The following is a 14,483-nucleotide window of genomic DNA, read 5'->3' as shown; positions in this document are numbered from 1 at the left end:
TCAATGCTCATTGCCAAAGTAGCGCCGACAGTTCAGCACTCCTGGAAACAATCATATGCTTCAAGCGGTAACAAGCGGTCGGAGCGCGCAGCTCCCTCTGCATGGTTACCTTACGAGGCACTCAACCTGTCCAGCTCATCCTGCAGATTCACCACTTTCTCATTTCCACCGTCGCCCACCTTCGCTGCTGCTGCTGCCCCCGTGACGAACCGCCACTTGATCCTACCCCAAGTATTCGGCACGACACTAGTGTATACGTCCATGCTGGCCTTTGAGCGCTTGTAGAACGTGCGCGCCAGGACGACCTTGAGGCGGGGGTGCTTGCGCGTGATGTCTAGCGCGGCCTGGCAGATTTGGCGCTCGTAGGATTTGACATCGCGCCAGAGGCTGGACGAGCCGCCGAGCACGCGCATGCGCCAGGTGGCTAGGTCGAGGGTCTGGAGGCCCGATGTCGCGTGGACGGTGGCGGGCTTGGAGAGCGACCAGGAAAAATCTTGGAGTTGGTCCCAGTCGAGGATGAGGTGTACGATGAGCGCGGAGGTCGCGGGCGTTAGCGTCTGGAGCAGAATGGGCAGGGCGGAGTGAGAGGAGCAGTTGAACGTGTTGGCTGTGTAGAGGATGGACGTGGCTTCGGCGTGGATGAGGCGGGAGGTGCGGAGCAATTGGGCTGAGACGGGGTAGGGGGTCAACAATTTCTGGGACGGGATGGTCGCGGTGGGAGTGCTAGGTGGTGACAATGATGAGGAGTCGAGTCCGACGGCGAATGAGAGGAATTGAGAGAATTGTGAAGAGGTAGTGCTTGAGGGAGTGATGGTGACGGGCTCTGGGGAGGTGAGGACGTATGTGTAGATTTTGAGGCGCAATTCTGGGGGGAGGTTGAGAAAAGGGATTGAGACGGTGGGAGTTAGGGTCGAGGGGGTGGAAGACATCTTTGCCTACGAGTATCAGGTAGGTGCAAGTTGTGTATAGACTGAACAGGATTCAGAAACATGAAGTCGAGAGATCATCACACACCGCATCTCCGCCGTGTCTGGAGTGTGGAGGTGGAGAGTGACGAATAGATCTTGCATCTGCGACGACAGGGGAGCCTTGCAGTTCATCATCCATTTCCATTTCATTTGGGCATAGCCGAGCTTGATCGTTGTAGTAGTGAACATTGTCAAGAGCTGTTGGTGAAATGTACCGATCTCGATGCAAGGACTCGGTATCTGTTTCTTGCCTCTTGCCGAGGCTGACGGTGTTCGCGAACTACTGCTGTATGGTGATGTTACGCCTCATGTCGAACCTTCTGAGGCTGACTTTTATTTCTGCCGCGGTCATGGGGTTGCTTGCAAGGGTGAGCATTTCCGGCAGCCGAGATAAAGGCGTCTTGAAGACGCCATTGGTAGGTATGTAGTGCATATGGCATAAATCTAACCTGCAAGCCTCGCCTAAAAGTTGCCTTGTTTGAAGCCAAACCCACTACAGAGTATCTATCGTGCCTATCCCAGCCACGAGTTATGATGTCGTCCAAGACTCGGGACAGGGGCAAGGTTGCAGAATGGGGCGTGAACCAGGCAATGTCTGGTACTATGTATATCAAGCCGTGACGCCTTGAAAAAGTGTCTCGTTAGAACGGTCTCTTCGATTTCGGTCTTTCAACCGGTGAACCATAAGTCTGCCTCGTTGCCTTGTTGAACGCGTGTCAGATCATCTGACACCACACGGGGCGAACGTGTATATCTTCTTGCTTGCATACGGAGTATCTTGCGAATATATTCTATACCGTCGAGAATCTTAGAGCGGCTCGTCAAAGCTATTCACCAGAGTTGCCGCCATACGGGAGACAATAGTCCTATCAGTCAGACACTTGCTACCCATACATCCCACATCAACATCAGCGAACATGTGCTTCGGAGGAGACCGCGACGACGAGGCCGTCGTTATCCGACGCCGCGAGCGCAAACCCCACCATCACCCTCGTTATAGTCGAGAACAATATGTGTCCAGGCCTGAAACTGCGTCTTACCGTCGAGAAACGGTCACACGACGATCTACATCTGCGCATCGCCCATCGCGGTCCAGCTACGACTATTCCTCCAATCGCTCATTCAATGATCCAAGGCGCAGTGGGAGCAGGACTCGAGTTGTGAGAGAAGAACGAAGAAGTCGGCAATACTATGATTGAAGACCTGGCACGACAATGAGTTCATATGATATCATCAGTGACTGCCAACAGTGGTGGTCAGCGCGGGACTTGAGCAGGAGGATTGAAGGATTCTAGGTTTCGATTTCCGGCCTGGATGGAATCGTGGTGTCTATGCAGCTAATGATACCTTATTTTGAGGTACATGGTGCCTTTGCCATCGTCTAGAAAATCTAGCAGAAACGAGATCTATCTTGACAGAGATGAGATGCACCTAAATGATGGTGGGAGAAGATATCTTGATTCTGGACTTGACTGAGTGATTGAATGCCCCTCCACTCCCCTCCAGTGGACCACCACTAGCACCACCAAAATGCGCCAAAACTTCGAGATGTGCCATTGACGTCACACGTTGTGCCTCGTGCATTTTCCCTTGCGATCGCAGCCTGCTCTTTGTTGTCTCCCTTGAGCTTACTATATTTCCATCAGACCTACCTTTACAGTCAATTGTTGCGCGCCCGAAATCCTTTGTTGCCGTAATAACCCCAAATCAACCCACCATGAATCGAGCCCTCTCCATCCGGTCCCGCAAGAAGGACGACCATGCCAAAGAAGCATCCAAGCACACATTCTCCATTTCCACCTTGCGTGGAATGCAACAAGCTGAGCTCTCGAAAAAGCTGTACAAGTTGATCAAGACCGAAAATCATGCTATTGGTGCCTACGAGACCGCCGGTCGTGAGCGTCTGTCCATTGCCTCACAATTGTCTGATTGGGGCGAGTCCACCAACGACGATGCGATCTCGGACATCTCGGACAAGATTGGGGTGATTCTTTCGGAGATAGGAGAACAGGAAGATCTCTTTGCGCAGAATCTCGAGGACTACCGATCCATCCTGAAGCAGATCAGAAACATTGAAAGCAGTGTACAGCCGAGCAGAGACCAGAAGGCCAAAATCAGCGATGAGATCCAGAAGCTCAAGTACAAAGAACCGACGAGCCCAAAGCTAGTCACTCTCGAGCAGGAACTGGTGCGCGCCGAGGCACAGAACTTGGTCGCTGAGGCGCAACTCACCAATATTGTGAGTGGTTGGACTGGACCAAGTAGACTGCACGCTAACGAATGCGATAGACTCGGCAAAAGGTCAAGGAGGCATACGACTTGCACTTTGCTGCCACCATCGAGCGAGCAGAGAAACAGCTCATCCTTGCCAAATATGGTCGCCGGCTGGTGAACTTGCTTGACGACACTCCCGTTGTGCCAGGAGACGTGCGCCAACCATTTGAGCATAGCAACGAGGCCCGACAAATCCTCTCTGAGGCCGAGGCCGAGCTGCAAGCATGGGAACCCCATCTTGAGCCTATCCACTCCAACGCCGGCGGACTTGGATCAAACCTGATGCCGACGGGCGAGACAAGTACCCGCGCCACTTCTGATCTTGACACCGCAGAACCAACCTCTGCTGCGACCACCGAGAAGCCGGCCGCGGAGGCCCAAGGAACGCATTTGGAGGCGGCCACCGCCTAGAAGGTGGAGGCCTGGCATGCAAAGCAAAGGGTGGAGACTGAGAAGGAGAAGGAGTGGGATGAGAACAAGTGATGGGAGACTCTGTTAACCTGGTTATTTGGTTTTCTTTTCTGCTCTCCTATGATTTCAGGTTTCCTGTGATTTCAGGTCCATGGCAGGTGGGGGGATAGGAGTGAGCATGAGGAGACTGCTCGTTTTCTTGATAGTAACCCAGGAGTTTGATGACTGTTTCCTATATCCACAAATACATCATCAGTTAGTTAATTTTCTAATCACCACGATCGATTCTGCCATGCCAGCGATAAGTACTTGGCTACTCCGGTGTCCATCGCTTCCAGAATTGGCCCAGAACCCCGAAGCTCGCTTAGATGGCAATTGGCCCACGCGTGCCCATGGCCTCGAAGCGACCTTGCAAGCTCGGTTCGGTTCGATCTTGTGGTACCCATTGCCACATCATGACTTGCTTTCACACCAGATCGGGTACTTAGTTGCACCTCTGCCATTGGCTTCGGTGCTGCCCTTGAGACCCCCAACACCCTCTCCACGCTGACACTCACCACTAAATGTGTAGGGAAAGAAGGGTATGGATGACGGTGTCACAACCGGAGAACACACAACCCGAATTCTCAACGACCTTTTGATTTGATATGCTGCCATTGGCGTCGCCACACGATCGCTTATGTGCTGAGACTCACCAATGACACTTTGGGCGGCGAGTGGCCATTTCGAGATCTGCGTCTGGCACGTTCGTTAACTATGCCCTTTCGACTCCGTTCAAACACGCGTCGTCTCGCATTCAAAATCCAAAAAGACACCCCTTCCTCTCCTCCCACTAGCTGGACATTTCTTGACCGCTCCATCCACGCAGTGGTGACTGTCTATATCCTTCATTGTATTATACTCTCGAGAAAAGGCACTGTCAGGATGCCGTCCATAATACTCCTTGCTGCCGTTCTTTACCTGGTATACTTGGTTACCAGCACTTTTGTCAGCCTTTTTCGCAATATCAAACGAGCCAAACAATCCGGAATTCCCTATGTTGTTGTCCCAGTCTATTATCTTAACCCATTCTGGCTCATCACGAATCAGCTCTATCTACCATTGCTGGCTAAGCTGCCCCAAACATGGACTTGGTGGGTGGACTTTTGTCTGCCGGATTTCAACTACAATTACAGCATCGAGATCTTCCAACGTGTGGGAAGTGATACGTTCTTGACCGTCGCCCCGGGTGGCATTATGATGCACACGGCAGATCCAGCTGCCATCCATCAGATTACGACACGGAGGAACGATTTCCCCAAGCCGACGGCCATTTACCGGTCAGTGGATATCTATGGCAAGAATGTGGTCTCAACCGAGGGCGCCATGTGGCGTCAGCATCGTAAGGCCACTAGTCCGCCATTCACAGAGAAGAACAACCATCTCGTCTGGGCGGAGAGCATTGATTTGGCTAATGCGATGTTGGCCTCGTGGACGGGCCCAGACGGACAAGGCAACAAGACCGTCGACCGGGTCATGGACGACACGATGCGCCTCAGTTTGTACGTAATCAGTCGAGCAGGCTTTGGGCGGAAGTTGCAGTGGCCATCAGAAGACGCAAAAGCTGATATCGATGTCAATTATGTCGACCAGTCAAAGATACAGAACCAAAGGGATGATCGAGATCGAGGACATTCAATGAGCTATACCTATGCCATCCATTGCTTGTTGGACAACATTCTGTTCCAATTTCTCCTACCTCGGTGGCTGATGGCGCGAGTTCCCTTCAAGATCGTTCAGAAGGCAAACGAGGCGTATGTGGAATGGGGCAATTACATGAAAGAAGCTGTTGCGTCGAAGAGAGACACTCTGCAAGAGGGAGAAGAGAGCAAAGACCAGATGGATATCCTGAGCCAACTGGTAAAGAATCAAATGAATGAAAAGAGCAAGGATCCTCCTCTGACAGACTCTGAAGTATTGGGAAACATGTTCGTTCTCATACTGGCCGGCCACGAGACAGCAGCGAATTCGATCCATTTTTCTCTGCTTTACCTGGCGCTTGACCCTCGGACGCAACGAGCAGTGCAAAAGGACCTGGACCGGATTTTCCAAGGCAGACCACCTTCTGAATGGGATTATGATCGAGACTTGCCCTCCCTCTTCGGCGGCATGATTGGTGCTGTGTTAGCTGAGGAACTGCGACTGATTCCGCCTGTGATAGGTATACCTAAATCGACCTGGGGAGTGGGAGATCAGCCGATCACCCTGGAGGGCAAGCAATACACTGTGCCAGGTGGTATTTATATCAGTCTTGCCACATCCAACGTCCACCGAAATCCGAAATACTGGCCCACTACCAAGCCGAACTTTCCCGGCGGTAAACCTGTTCATCCGGTAGCCAACCTGGATAATGACCTTGAAGAATTTCGACCCGAACGGTGGTTGCTGGATGGCGAAGCTGAGGTCCAGACCACTATTGCAGATGACAACAAGGAGATGCCGAATGAGGCACTCACATCAGACGGTCTGGGGGTCAATGAATCATCTGATACCTCCGACCGATTCTACAAACCACCCAAAGGAGCTTATGTACCATTTAGCGACGGTTATCGGGCATGCCTCGGACGACGATTTGCTCAAGTCGAGGTCCTGGCAGTGCTGGCGGTTCTCCTACAGAACTATTCGGTGGAACTGGCGGTTGATCGCTGGGCGAACGACGAGGAAGTCATCGAAATGGACGAGGATGCCCGCGTGGAACTATGGCAGAAGGCTGCTGAGCGGGCAAGGGACTTGATGCTCCATGGCCTCAGTGTTATCATATCTTTGCAAATGAGGAAAGGAACCGTACCTCTACGGTTTGTACCGAGAGGGAAGGAGAGATTCCCTGATGATGTGGACCAGAGATGGAAAGATAAGCATCCTGACCTGTGCAGGAGACCCGAACCCATCCCCAACTGGAGGTACTGGGGATGAAAATGAATCTGAGTATAGGAATGGCCAAACCCAAAGATATTACGGAGTACATGACCATAGACAGGAAGTGAAGTGAATCTTTCCATCAGCTGGTCTTCTTCGATCCCGGAGTTTCTGAGACCATGGCAGCCTAAGGCAAGGAACTATGCGCATAGCTTGCAGTTTGCTGCATGTCCCTGCCTAAGCGGCTTCGCTGGCTTGACCTGACTCGCTCGACTCGCTGGGGGTTCTGCAGTAAATGCATGCGATGAGCCGTTTGATCCTTCTATTTTATCTCTTTGCGGCGATCTGGATATTTTGGACCTTTTTGTCTCGCACCAACACTGAAGCATCACCGCTCTCGCGTATGAGCTCGCCTCGACTGCTAACTTGGAAATGCTCGTGAGGCGCCGAAACAGACGGATGAGTTGCATGCACTGGCAGGTCCATTGGCCATTGGAATATCAATTAGGGCGAATCTGACTGGACTGATGAGTCTCCTTTATCCGATTGCTCAGGCCACAGAGATCTCACTCCACCGCTTTCTCATTCGTATCTGGCATTCCCCTGATGATGCTTTTGCTGGCAAGATCAGTGGCAATTGGACATTATGCTTTGCTGGCGTATGCCCGGTCGAACCGGTGTTGGGCACAAACACCCCGTCTCCTTCTAATATTCGCCCGAGTCGAGATGTGGACCAGTTGTTGACTGGACGGTTTTTATTACCTCTACCTGCCCTCTGGGTGTTCAAACCTCTCTTGTTCAGCCTGTCTTCTCTCTTGCATTCCCTGTATCACTCAGGAGGCGCGACCTGCTTTCGCTTGTGCACGCTCCCATCCTTGGGGTGCCAGAGTGGTTGTTACATGTTTGCACCCCTCTATGCTTGGACCTGTCACATCCCGCTCTGCTCGTCAAGTTTGACGCAAGGGATGATCCATTGCACCACTGAGCCTCTCGCACCTTCACCCTGACACTCCAATGCTCTAACCGCGTCCTTAAGGTCAAACAATGGCCACTACAACTTCTTTACAGTCTGTCATTACTAGGTATCACTATTGCTTGCCGACACTCCTTCCATCAGGGCTTTACGCCTTTTCCGTCAGGGACCACCCCTGACCACGTTAACACTCCCTACATGTTTTTGTCGATTCGCGACCAAGGCCGCCGGCGGCGCAGTCAGACCTACGGCGTCAGTAAGGCTGCCCGTTCTTCCAAGTTATCCCTTCTTTCTGCCATCACCACCGGCTCGCATGGATCCAACGATAGCTCGTCTACCATTACCCAAGAATCGTACAGGAGATCCACATCTACTTCAGCGAAACGACGAAGGTCATCACATTCCAAAAAATCGCAGAAGCCACGCGAAAGGAAGCTCTCGTTGGTGAGAAGCGGACCGGACAATCCCGAAAAAGAGAAAAGCATGTCTCGAGAATCGGTGGATGTTTTTGCCTTTCTCGTCGATGAGAATGCTCCAGATACACGAACGCCGCATGACGAGGTTGCAGGTCTGGTCCGCGATGTCCACGAGGACTCTGATAATGAGAGCATCAGCCGAAGTCAGCACTCTGACTCTGGTATCTCCATGGGAGACAGCATTGTTTGTCATCCCCGTGCTGATTCTTTGGTTGAATGTCACCTACCTTCGCTACCAGAGGAGTCTCAGGAGATGGCCGATGGAGACTTACAAGTCGCAAACGGATCGACGCATTCGAAACGGTTGCGATTTCAATGGCCAGTTGTACCTCGAGCTACTCACGAGCCATACATGAGCAAACCTGGCAGAAGGACTCCTAGTCCCGAAAACGTCCGTCTACGTGTGACTCGCAGGCTTGATGATGGATTCCAGCCCTCCAAAGAGCCGAAGCTGTCCGGATATGACCTAATTGCGGCGAAGCTAGGTCAGGGAGAACTTCCTCCTGTTTTCCGGCGGTTTCAAAAGAGCAATTTTCGAATGCTGTTGCAATTACAGGATGAGATCTCGGAAATGGAAGATGAGTTGGCTTCGCTTGATTTGGAAGATTCTAAAAGTCGACTGAAAGCCGATGGCAGTACATCGCCGGCATCAAGACGAATAAGCTGGGAGTGGACACAATCCGACTTGCAGGCGCGCCGACTCGATGTTCTGGGAAGGCTGTATATCAAGATTGAACAATATTGTAGGTGGCCGCCACCTTTGACTGCGGGCGATGCTGATGACAACAGATCAAGCTCTCCTGGCTTCACAGAAGGTGCAGAAATCAACTGCACCAGCACTACAGCTAGATGTTGAACGGTTTCGAGCATGGTTGCGCCAAAACAACCCATTGTCAGCGCTGGAGTCAAGGTTCCTTGATCATCAAGAGGATCTGATATGCCTCGACTGTACTGCGACGCCACCGACGACTGCCATGTCCCCATCATCTTCGATTCCTGTATGCATCCTAACCACCACCCTCGTTCCGTTGTTATGCTTCAAAATCATGACTGGTGTTTTGAACCGGTTGATCCTGCTCATCGTGGTTTTGGCTGTTGGCTTGAGCAGCCTGGAAAAGCTGGACAGATCAAAAGTTGAGCAACATCGGCAATGGATTCTTGCATGTTTCGGTGTTTCGCTTCTGGCCGCTATGATTCTATGATTAGAAGGCTCGAGCCATGAGTGGCAGCATTCTGGCTGGTGATGATAATGATGTATGTCTACGATGTGATACCCTTTGATGAAGAACGGCAATGATAGAGGGAGACAGGAGTCGATCAAGATAGATCTAATGATAATGAGAAAGAATGAGAAACAATCAGCTGCCTTGTCCTTGCAGTGCATTGTACAGTTTTGGTGACTACTCTGTACTGCAAGCCGACTGTAAGCATTGTTTGCTGCGGAGAAGACAATGACATGGTTGGAGAGGGCAACACGCGCCTGCCCTCGACACTGGCTCGCTCTCCCTTCCCATCACCGTCGACGCCTCAGTCCAGTCGCCCTTTGTTGATTTGTATTTGTGTCGAGTTGTGGTTTTCTCATGTGAAGACAATCTCTACACGCACTATAATATACACTGTCTGGCACCGCGCCGAGTACTAGTTGGCCGGTTCACGGTCCCACGATCTCTGCCTGCTAGACGGCTGTCATGTGCCCGCGCAGGAGCGTTCGCACTTGCATTTGCAGGCACAAACGCTCCGAGGCGATGGTGTCGTGAATATTTGTTTGGTTTCTCTCTTCTTCTCTGTTCAATTTCGTCTCAAAGAACAAGTTGCGCTTTGTTGGGAAGATCCTGCAAAGCGCCCTTGTCGAGCGCCATCGATGGCTTCTAACTTCATCTCGAGGTTTACAGGCTCCAACCACGCTTCGGCTTCCATCTACGAGACTCTCCGACAGCATGACGAAGATTCAGACGGCTCGGATGTGGAAGAAAGAGCAGGCCTAGTCGCGGAACCTCAAAACGTAAGAGATGATTACCACGATATAGGCTCGAGTCATATGAACTTCAGCCAGAGTCGACTGGATCATCGTCTCACCCAGGACACGGGAACCGACCACCGGCAAGGCAGAGTCTCTCGGAAGGGAAAGAGCAGGGCTACGAACAGATCGAGATACCCTGGGGCGCATAAGCTATTGGATGTTGAAGAGGCGGACGACGATGTGCCAGCGTCACTGCTCATAGACCCCAACGCAGGAAACCAAGACCATGACTCTATCTCCTTACCTCCTCCTCCGAGTCAACTTTCAGACGGCCCTCCCTTGCCGGAAGACGTTGAATTCGCTACCCCACGACAGTATCCACGACTGCAGAGTCCCGGTGAAAGCAACCCAAGACATCCTCGAAATGCCCCGGTCAATCCGTTCTGGGGAAGGCTTGCCAATGCGGATCCAAAAGAGAAGGCCATGTTTCGATGGGTTAATGTGACCGACCTGGACAACTTCCTGCTGGATGTCTACAATTACTATCTCTGTCACGGCTTCTGGTCTATGCTCCTCGTGCGCTTCTTCAACCTGATCACGGTCGCTTTTGTGGTCGGTTTCTCGCTATTCCTCACACAGTGTATCAACTATCAAGAGATCAAAGGCAGCACAAAGATGTCGGAGATTCTAATACCTCAATGTGCCAGCAAGATGGGCTTCTTACCCAACGCACTACTTTGGATCACAAGTTTTGTTTGGCTCTGGAACCTGGTTATTTCCTTCTTCGACATCTTTCGCTTAAGACAGATGCACGATTTCTACCTGTACCTGCTTGGTATCCCCGAAACCGAGATTCAGTCAATATCGTGGCAAGAAGTCGTTAGTCGGCTCATGGCTCTGCGGGACTCGAATCCCACGATTACTTCCACATCCAAGAAGGCCGGCGGCTATCTCAGATCCCAGGACAAGCAACGAATGGACGCCCACGACATTGCTAGCCGTTTGATGCGAAAGGAGAACTATATGATCGCTATGATGAACAAAGACCTGCTCGATCTAACATTACCGATACCGTTTCTACGCAACCGAAAACTGTTCACGCGCACGCTGGAATGGAATATCGAGCTGTGCATCATGGATTTCGTCTTCAACAGCAAAGGACAAGTTCGGCCCCTGTTTCTGAAGGACACGCACCGCAAGGATCTTTCAGATGCCCTTCGAAACCGTTTCGTGGCTATGGGGTTTGTCAGCCTCATATTCGCGCCTTTCCTCGCCGGTTTTGCTCTCACCAAGCACTTCTTTCAGAATTTCAATGAGTACCAGAAGAATCCTGCTCAGATTGGCTCAAGAGAATACACTCGGTTTGCCCAATGGAAATTCCGAGAATTTAATGAACTCCACCACCTGTTTCACCGGCGAATCAACATGTCGTATCCGTTTGCGACGAGATACATCAACCAGTTCCCAAAGGACAAGACTGTCCAGACGGCCAAGTTTGTCAGCTTGGTGTCGGGTGCTGTGGTCTCTGTACTAGGTCTTGCCACCATCTTGGACCAGGAGAATTTCCTGAATTTCGAGGTAACTCCAGGTCGAACAACCATTTTCTATATTGGCATCTTTGGGTCGATATGGGCTGTCGCTCGCGGCTTGTTGCCAGACGACAACATGGTGTATGATACGGCATTTTCGATTCAAGAAGTGGTCGAGTTCACCCATTACGTTCCGGCGCATTGGGAGGGTCGCCTGCACACTGTTGAAGTCAAGGACGAATTCTCGCAATTTTACCAGATGAAAGTAGTCATCTTTTTCGAGGAAGTGTTGAGCATGATCTTCACACCTTTTGTCTTGTGGTTCAGCCTACCCAAGTGCAGCGAGCGCATCATCGATTTCTTCCGAGAGTTCACTGTGCACGTCGATGGCATTGGATACGTTTGCTCCTTCGCAGAGTTCGGATTTATGGAAAGAGCCATCAGACCTCAAGCTGCTCAGGCGGCTGCGAAACCCGAGACAGCGACAAGAACGGCAGGAGATGCGGGCAAGACGAATGCTGCGCATCTACGAGACGACTATTTCGCTCCAAATGACAACAAACTCGAGCAGAGTTATTGGGGCTTCATGAACAATTACGCTCGCAACCCAAAGACAGATATTCGGTTTCCTTACCATCACAACGCGCGGCGTCCCCTGCACATGCCTCCGCCTGTACCCGGGTTACTCTCGCCGACGCTTCCTATTACTGAGCATGGCAATGGTGGTCATCGACCCGGCGCAGGCTTAGGTCTGTTTTCGCCGCCCAATCGAGGCGCCTTGGGTACACCTGGATTCGGTGCTCAACATCACGGCGGCCAAGGTCAGTTGCAGTCGACTCAGCCCCTCGGTTCGCCATTGCAATCTTTGCTTCTTGATCCCCATCATCAACCATCGACCAGCGGCTTTGTGAACTCACCTCAGGCAGTACGACCTCGTCATTCGCTTACAAATCGATCTCTTCGCGACCGAGACCATCGAGACAGTATGGCTGAAGAAATGGGACCTGAGAGTCATAAGCGCGCTAAGGCTGACGGTCTACATACAGCCGCAGTAGCTGAACAACCATCAACCCTTGGCACGACGCAAGAAGGAGGTGAGTTGGGCTCGTGGAAATACGAAGTCGAGTCGTCTTCGAACGGTGGAAGCGAAGACGAGGATGATGAAAATGATCCCAAGGCCATCGCGGCGTTGGGTGCACTCGGCCCACTCGGGTTGATTCGGCAGTTTCAAAAGGCGCAAGCTCAAGAAGGTGGAAGGGCGAGAGCTGCTGGAGCAGGCATTTGAAAGTCTATGTCGAAAGCTAAGTTGCAGGATGGGATTCATGGGTGGACGCGAGATAACCAGTGCATGGCGGGCATGGCGTGAGAGGCTCAAGAGCATAATACTGGTTGGATACACATTTCCATGGCGTTGGAATCAGCTCACCAGGAGAGCACAGTCTCATTGTACGCTCAACATTAGCAAAGGCATAAGAACAGGTGGCGTTTGCACGGCACATATCTTGTGGACAGTTCCAAATCCATGTAGACAACAAGGTCAAGGTAGATACAACTGGAAATGATCACAGCCGTTTTCAGATTGGGTGCTGGTCGTCGGCAACAGTACTCTGGACAATGTTCAATGGTCCGCATGCTTTCTATTCAAGAGATATTGACTTGGGTAACGTGGACGTGGTTGATCCACCGGGAGTAGAAAGTTGAACGACAATGAGAACAATGTTGCCGCGAGCGATTCGATTTAGATGACTGCAGTGTGGTCATGCTGGAAAGTCTTATGGAGCTCTCTTTCTTGATATTTCACTCATTCTCCATAGCATCTACCTCGACATGTGAGGAGAGCCCTTCTTAAGTGGCTTGCCGACGAAGTGTAGCTGCTTTGGAAGCGTGCCGGTTTCTTCTGTGAGAGTGGTCTGAGGTGGTGCATGATTCTTCCATTCGTTGCTATGCGATGGTTTACACTTTCCCAAAGCTTTCAGTCTTGGGATCTCGCAGCATACGTGGCGTCGAACGGTCGTCGAACGGTGGCCAAGGAGAGGGTAGGCATGCGTTTTGTTTTGCCACAGCCTTGACCCGCTGTCTCAGCGGCATGTACATACGTGTCATGGTCTGCCTCTGAGGACTGACTGCGGCGAGCACAAAATGGCTATTTGTTGTGGAGGCCAAAGACCCATATCGTGGCACGCCACGTTCATTGACGGCTCGTTCTTGGACCACTTTCCAAGAGCGTCGCACTTCAAACTGGTGGGTGCCACCGCTCATGCTTCCCTGGGGTTGGATTGTAGCAACTGCCACAACCGGCTCCATAATTTGGGCCATCTCAGCGTCGAGTCGGGCAGGATGAAGAAGGTGGTCGGTAGTAAGGTGCCAGGGCAGGGATACTTCGCGAAGAAGAGGACCCATCAGCCACCCTATGACCCCATCTTCCTTTTGAGGTAGCAGTATGTCCGAATGGTACAGGTGCTTTGAAACCAGAATCGGCTGACCCTAACCGGATTACTAGTATGGCTATCTATGTCGGTGTCGGTGTCGGTTCATGGATTTGGCGGCGGCGATGAAACTCTGTCCCATTGAAGACAAGGCGAAAACGAAGACAAGAACGAGATGAGTGAGACGGCGAGAAGGTCCGATCTGACTGCAGAGTCAGGTCAGGTCAGTCGGCTGAGGGTGGTCGGGATGGCAATTGAAGGAAGGAGATGGTCGAAGGGGCGACGCGCACTGCGCGGCAAACGAGGCTCACTGAGGCTACCCCAGAACCCAAAGGAAGTGGTGCTTGGGTAAGCAAGACCCGAATTAGATGTTGAGCTGCTTAGGAAAATGTCTTACCGTGGCATTCTTCTCGTTACAACTTGATAACGATGGTTGAACAGCTGCCTGCTGAGTCGATACTCGATACTCCCGTATGCAGGACAAATACTACTGAGGCGGTGTGATCAGCCAGCCATGTGCATGCATGCCATGTAAGACTGAAGAGGCACACCGGGCATTGTAGCATTTACC

General features: G+C 51.7%; 5 protein-coding genes across 5 annotated transcripts; 4 read left to right on the top strand and 1 right to left on the bottom strand.

Moving 5' to 3' along the window:
* Positions 1-7: 7 nt before the first annotated feature.
* On the bottom strand, positions 8-929 carry PV05_09393 (uncharacterized protein; the record flags this gene model as incomplete). Its single annotated transcript, XM_013455729.1, has 2 exons — positions 8-41; positions 115-929. 2 exons carry the CDS (start codon positions 927-929, stop codon positions 8-10), a joined length of 849 nt encoding a protein of 282 aa, XP_013311183.1.
* A 1,621-nt stretch (positions 930-2,550) lies between these two features.
* On the top strand, positions 2,551-3,952 carry PV05_09392 (uncharacterized protein). Its single transcript, XM_013455728.1, has 2 exons — positions 2,551-3,207; positions 3,258-3,952. Exons 1-2 carry the CDS (start codon positions 2,686-2,688, stop codon positions 3,651-3,653), a joined length of 918 nt encoding a protein of 305 aa, XP_013311182.1. The 5' UTR covers positions 2,551-2,685; the 3' UTR covers positions 3,654-3,952.
* A 625-nt stretch (positions 3,953-4,577) lies between these two features.
* PV05_09391 (uncharacterized protein) lies at positions 4,578-6,605 on the top strand (the record flags this gene model as incomplete). The annotated part of the gene is made up of 1 exon (XM_013455727.1): positions 4,578-6,605. The coding sequence occupies one exon, from the start codon at positions 4,578-4,580 to the stop codon at positions 6,603-6,605; it is 2,028 nt and encodes a 675-aa protein (XP_013311181.1).
* A 922-nt stretch (positions 6,606-7,527) lies between these two features.
* Positions 7,528-9,310, top strand: PV05_09390 (uncharacterized protein). Its single transcript, XM_013455726.1, has 2 exons — positions 7,528-8,740; positions 8,787-9,310. The coding sequence occupies exons 1-2, from the start codon at positions 7,720-7,722 to the stop codon at positions 9,197-9,199; spliced, it is 1,434 nt and encodes a 477-aa protein (XP_013311180.1). The 5' UTR covers positions 7,528-7,719; the 3' UTR covers positions 9,200-9,310.
* A 205-nt stretch (positions 9,311-9,515) lies between these two features.
* On the top strand, positions 9,516-13,103 carry PV05_09389 (uncharacterized protein). The gene has a single exon (XM_013455725.1). It carries the CDS (start codon positions 9,859-9,861, stop codon positions 12,769-12,771), a length of 2,913 nt encoding a protein of 970 aa, XP_013311179.1. The 5' UTR covers positions 9,516-9,858; the 3' UTR covers positions 12,772-13,103.
* The last annotated feature ends 1,380 nt before the right edge of the window (positions 13,104-14,483 follow it).

The sequence above is a fragment of the Exophiala xenobiotica genome (genome assembly GCF_000835505.1).
Source record: "Exophiala xenobiotica strain CBS 118157 unplaced genomic scaffold supercont1.6, whole genome shotgun sequence".
Taxonomy (NCBI): Eukaryota; Fungi; Ascomycota; class Eurotiomycetes; order Chaetothyriales; family Herpotrichiellaceae; genus Exophiala; species Exophiala xenobiotica.
This window is presented reverse-complemented; position numbering and strand designations above follow the sequence as displayed.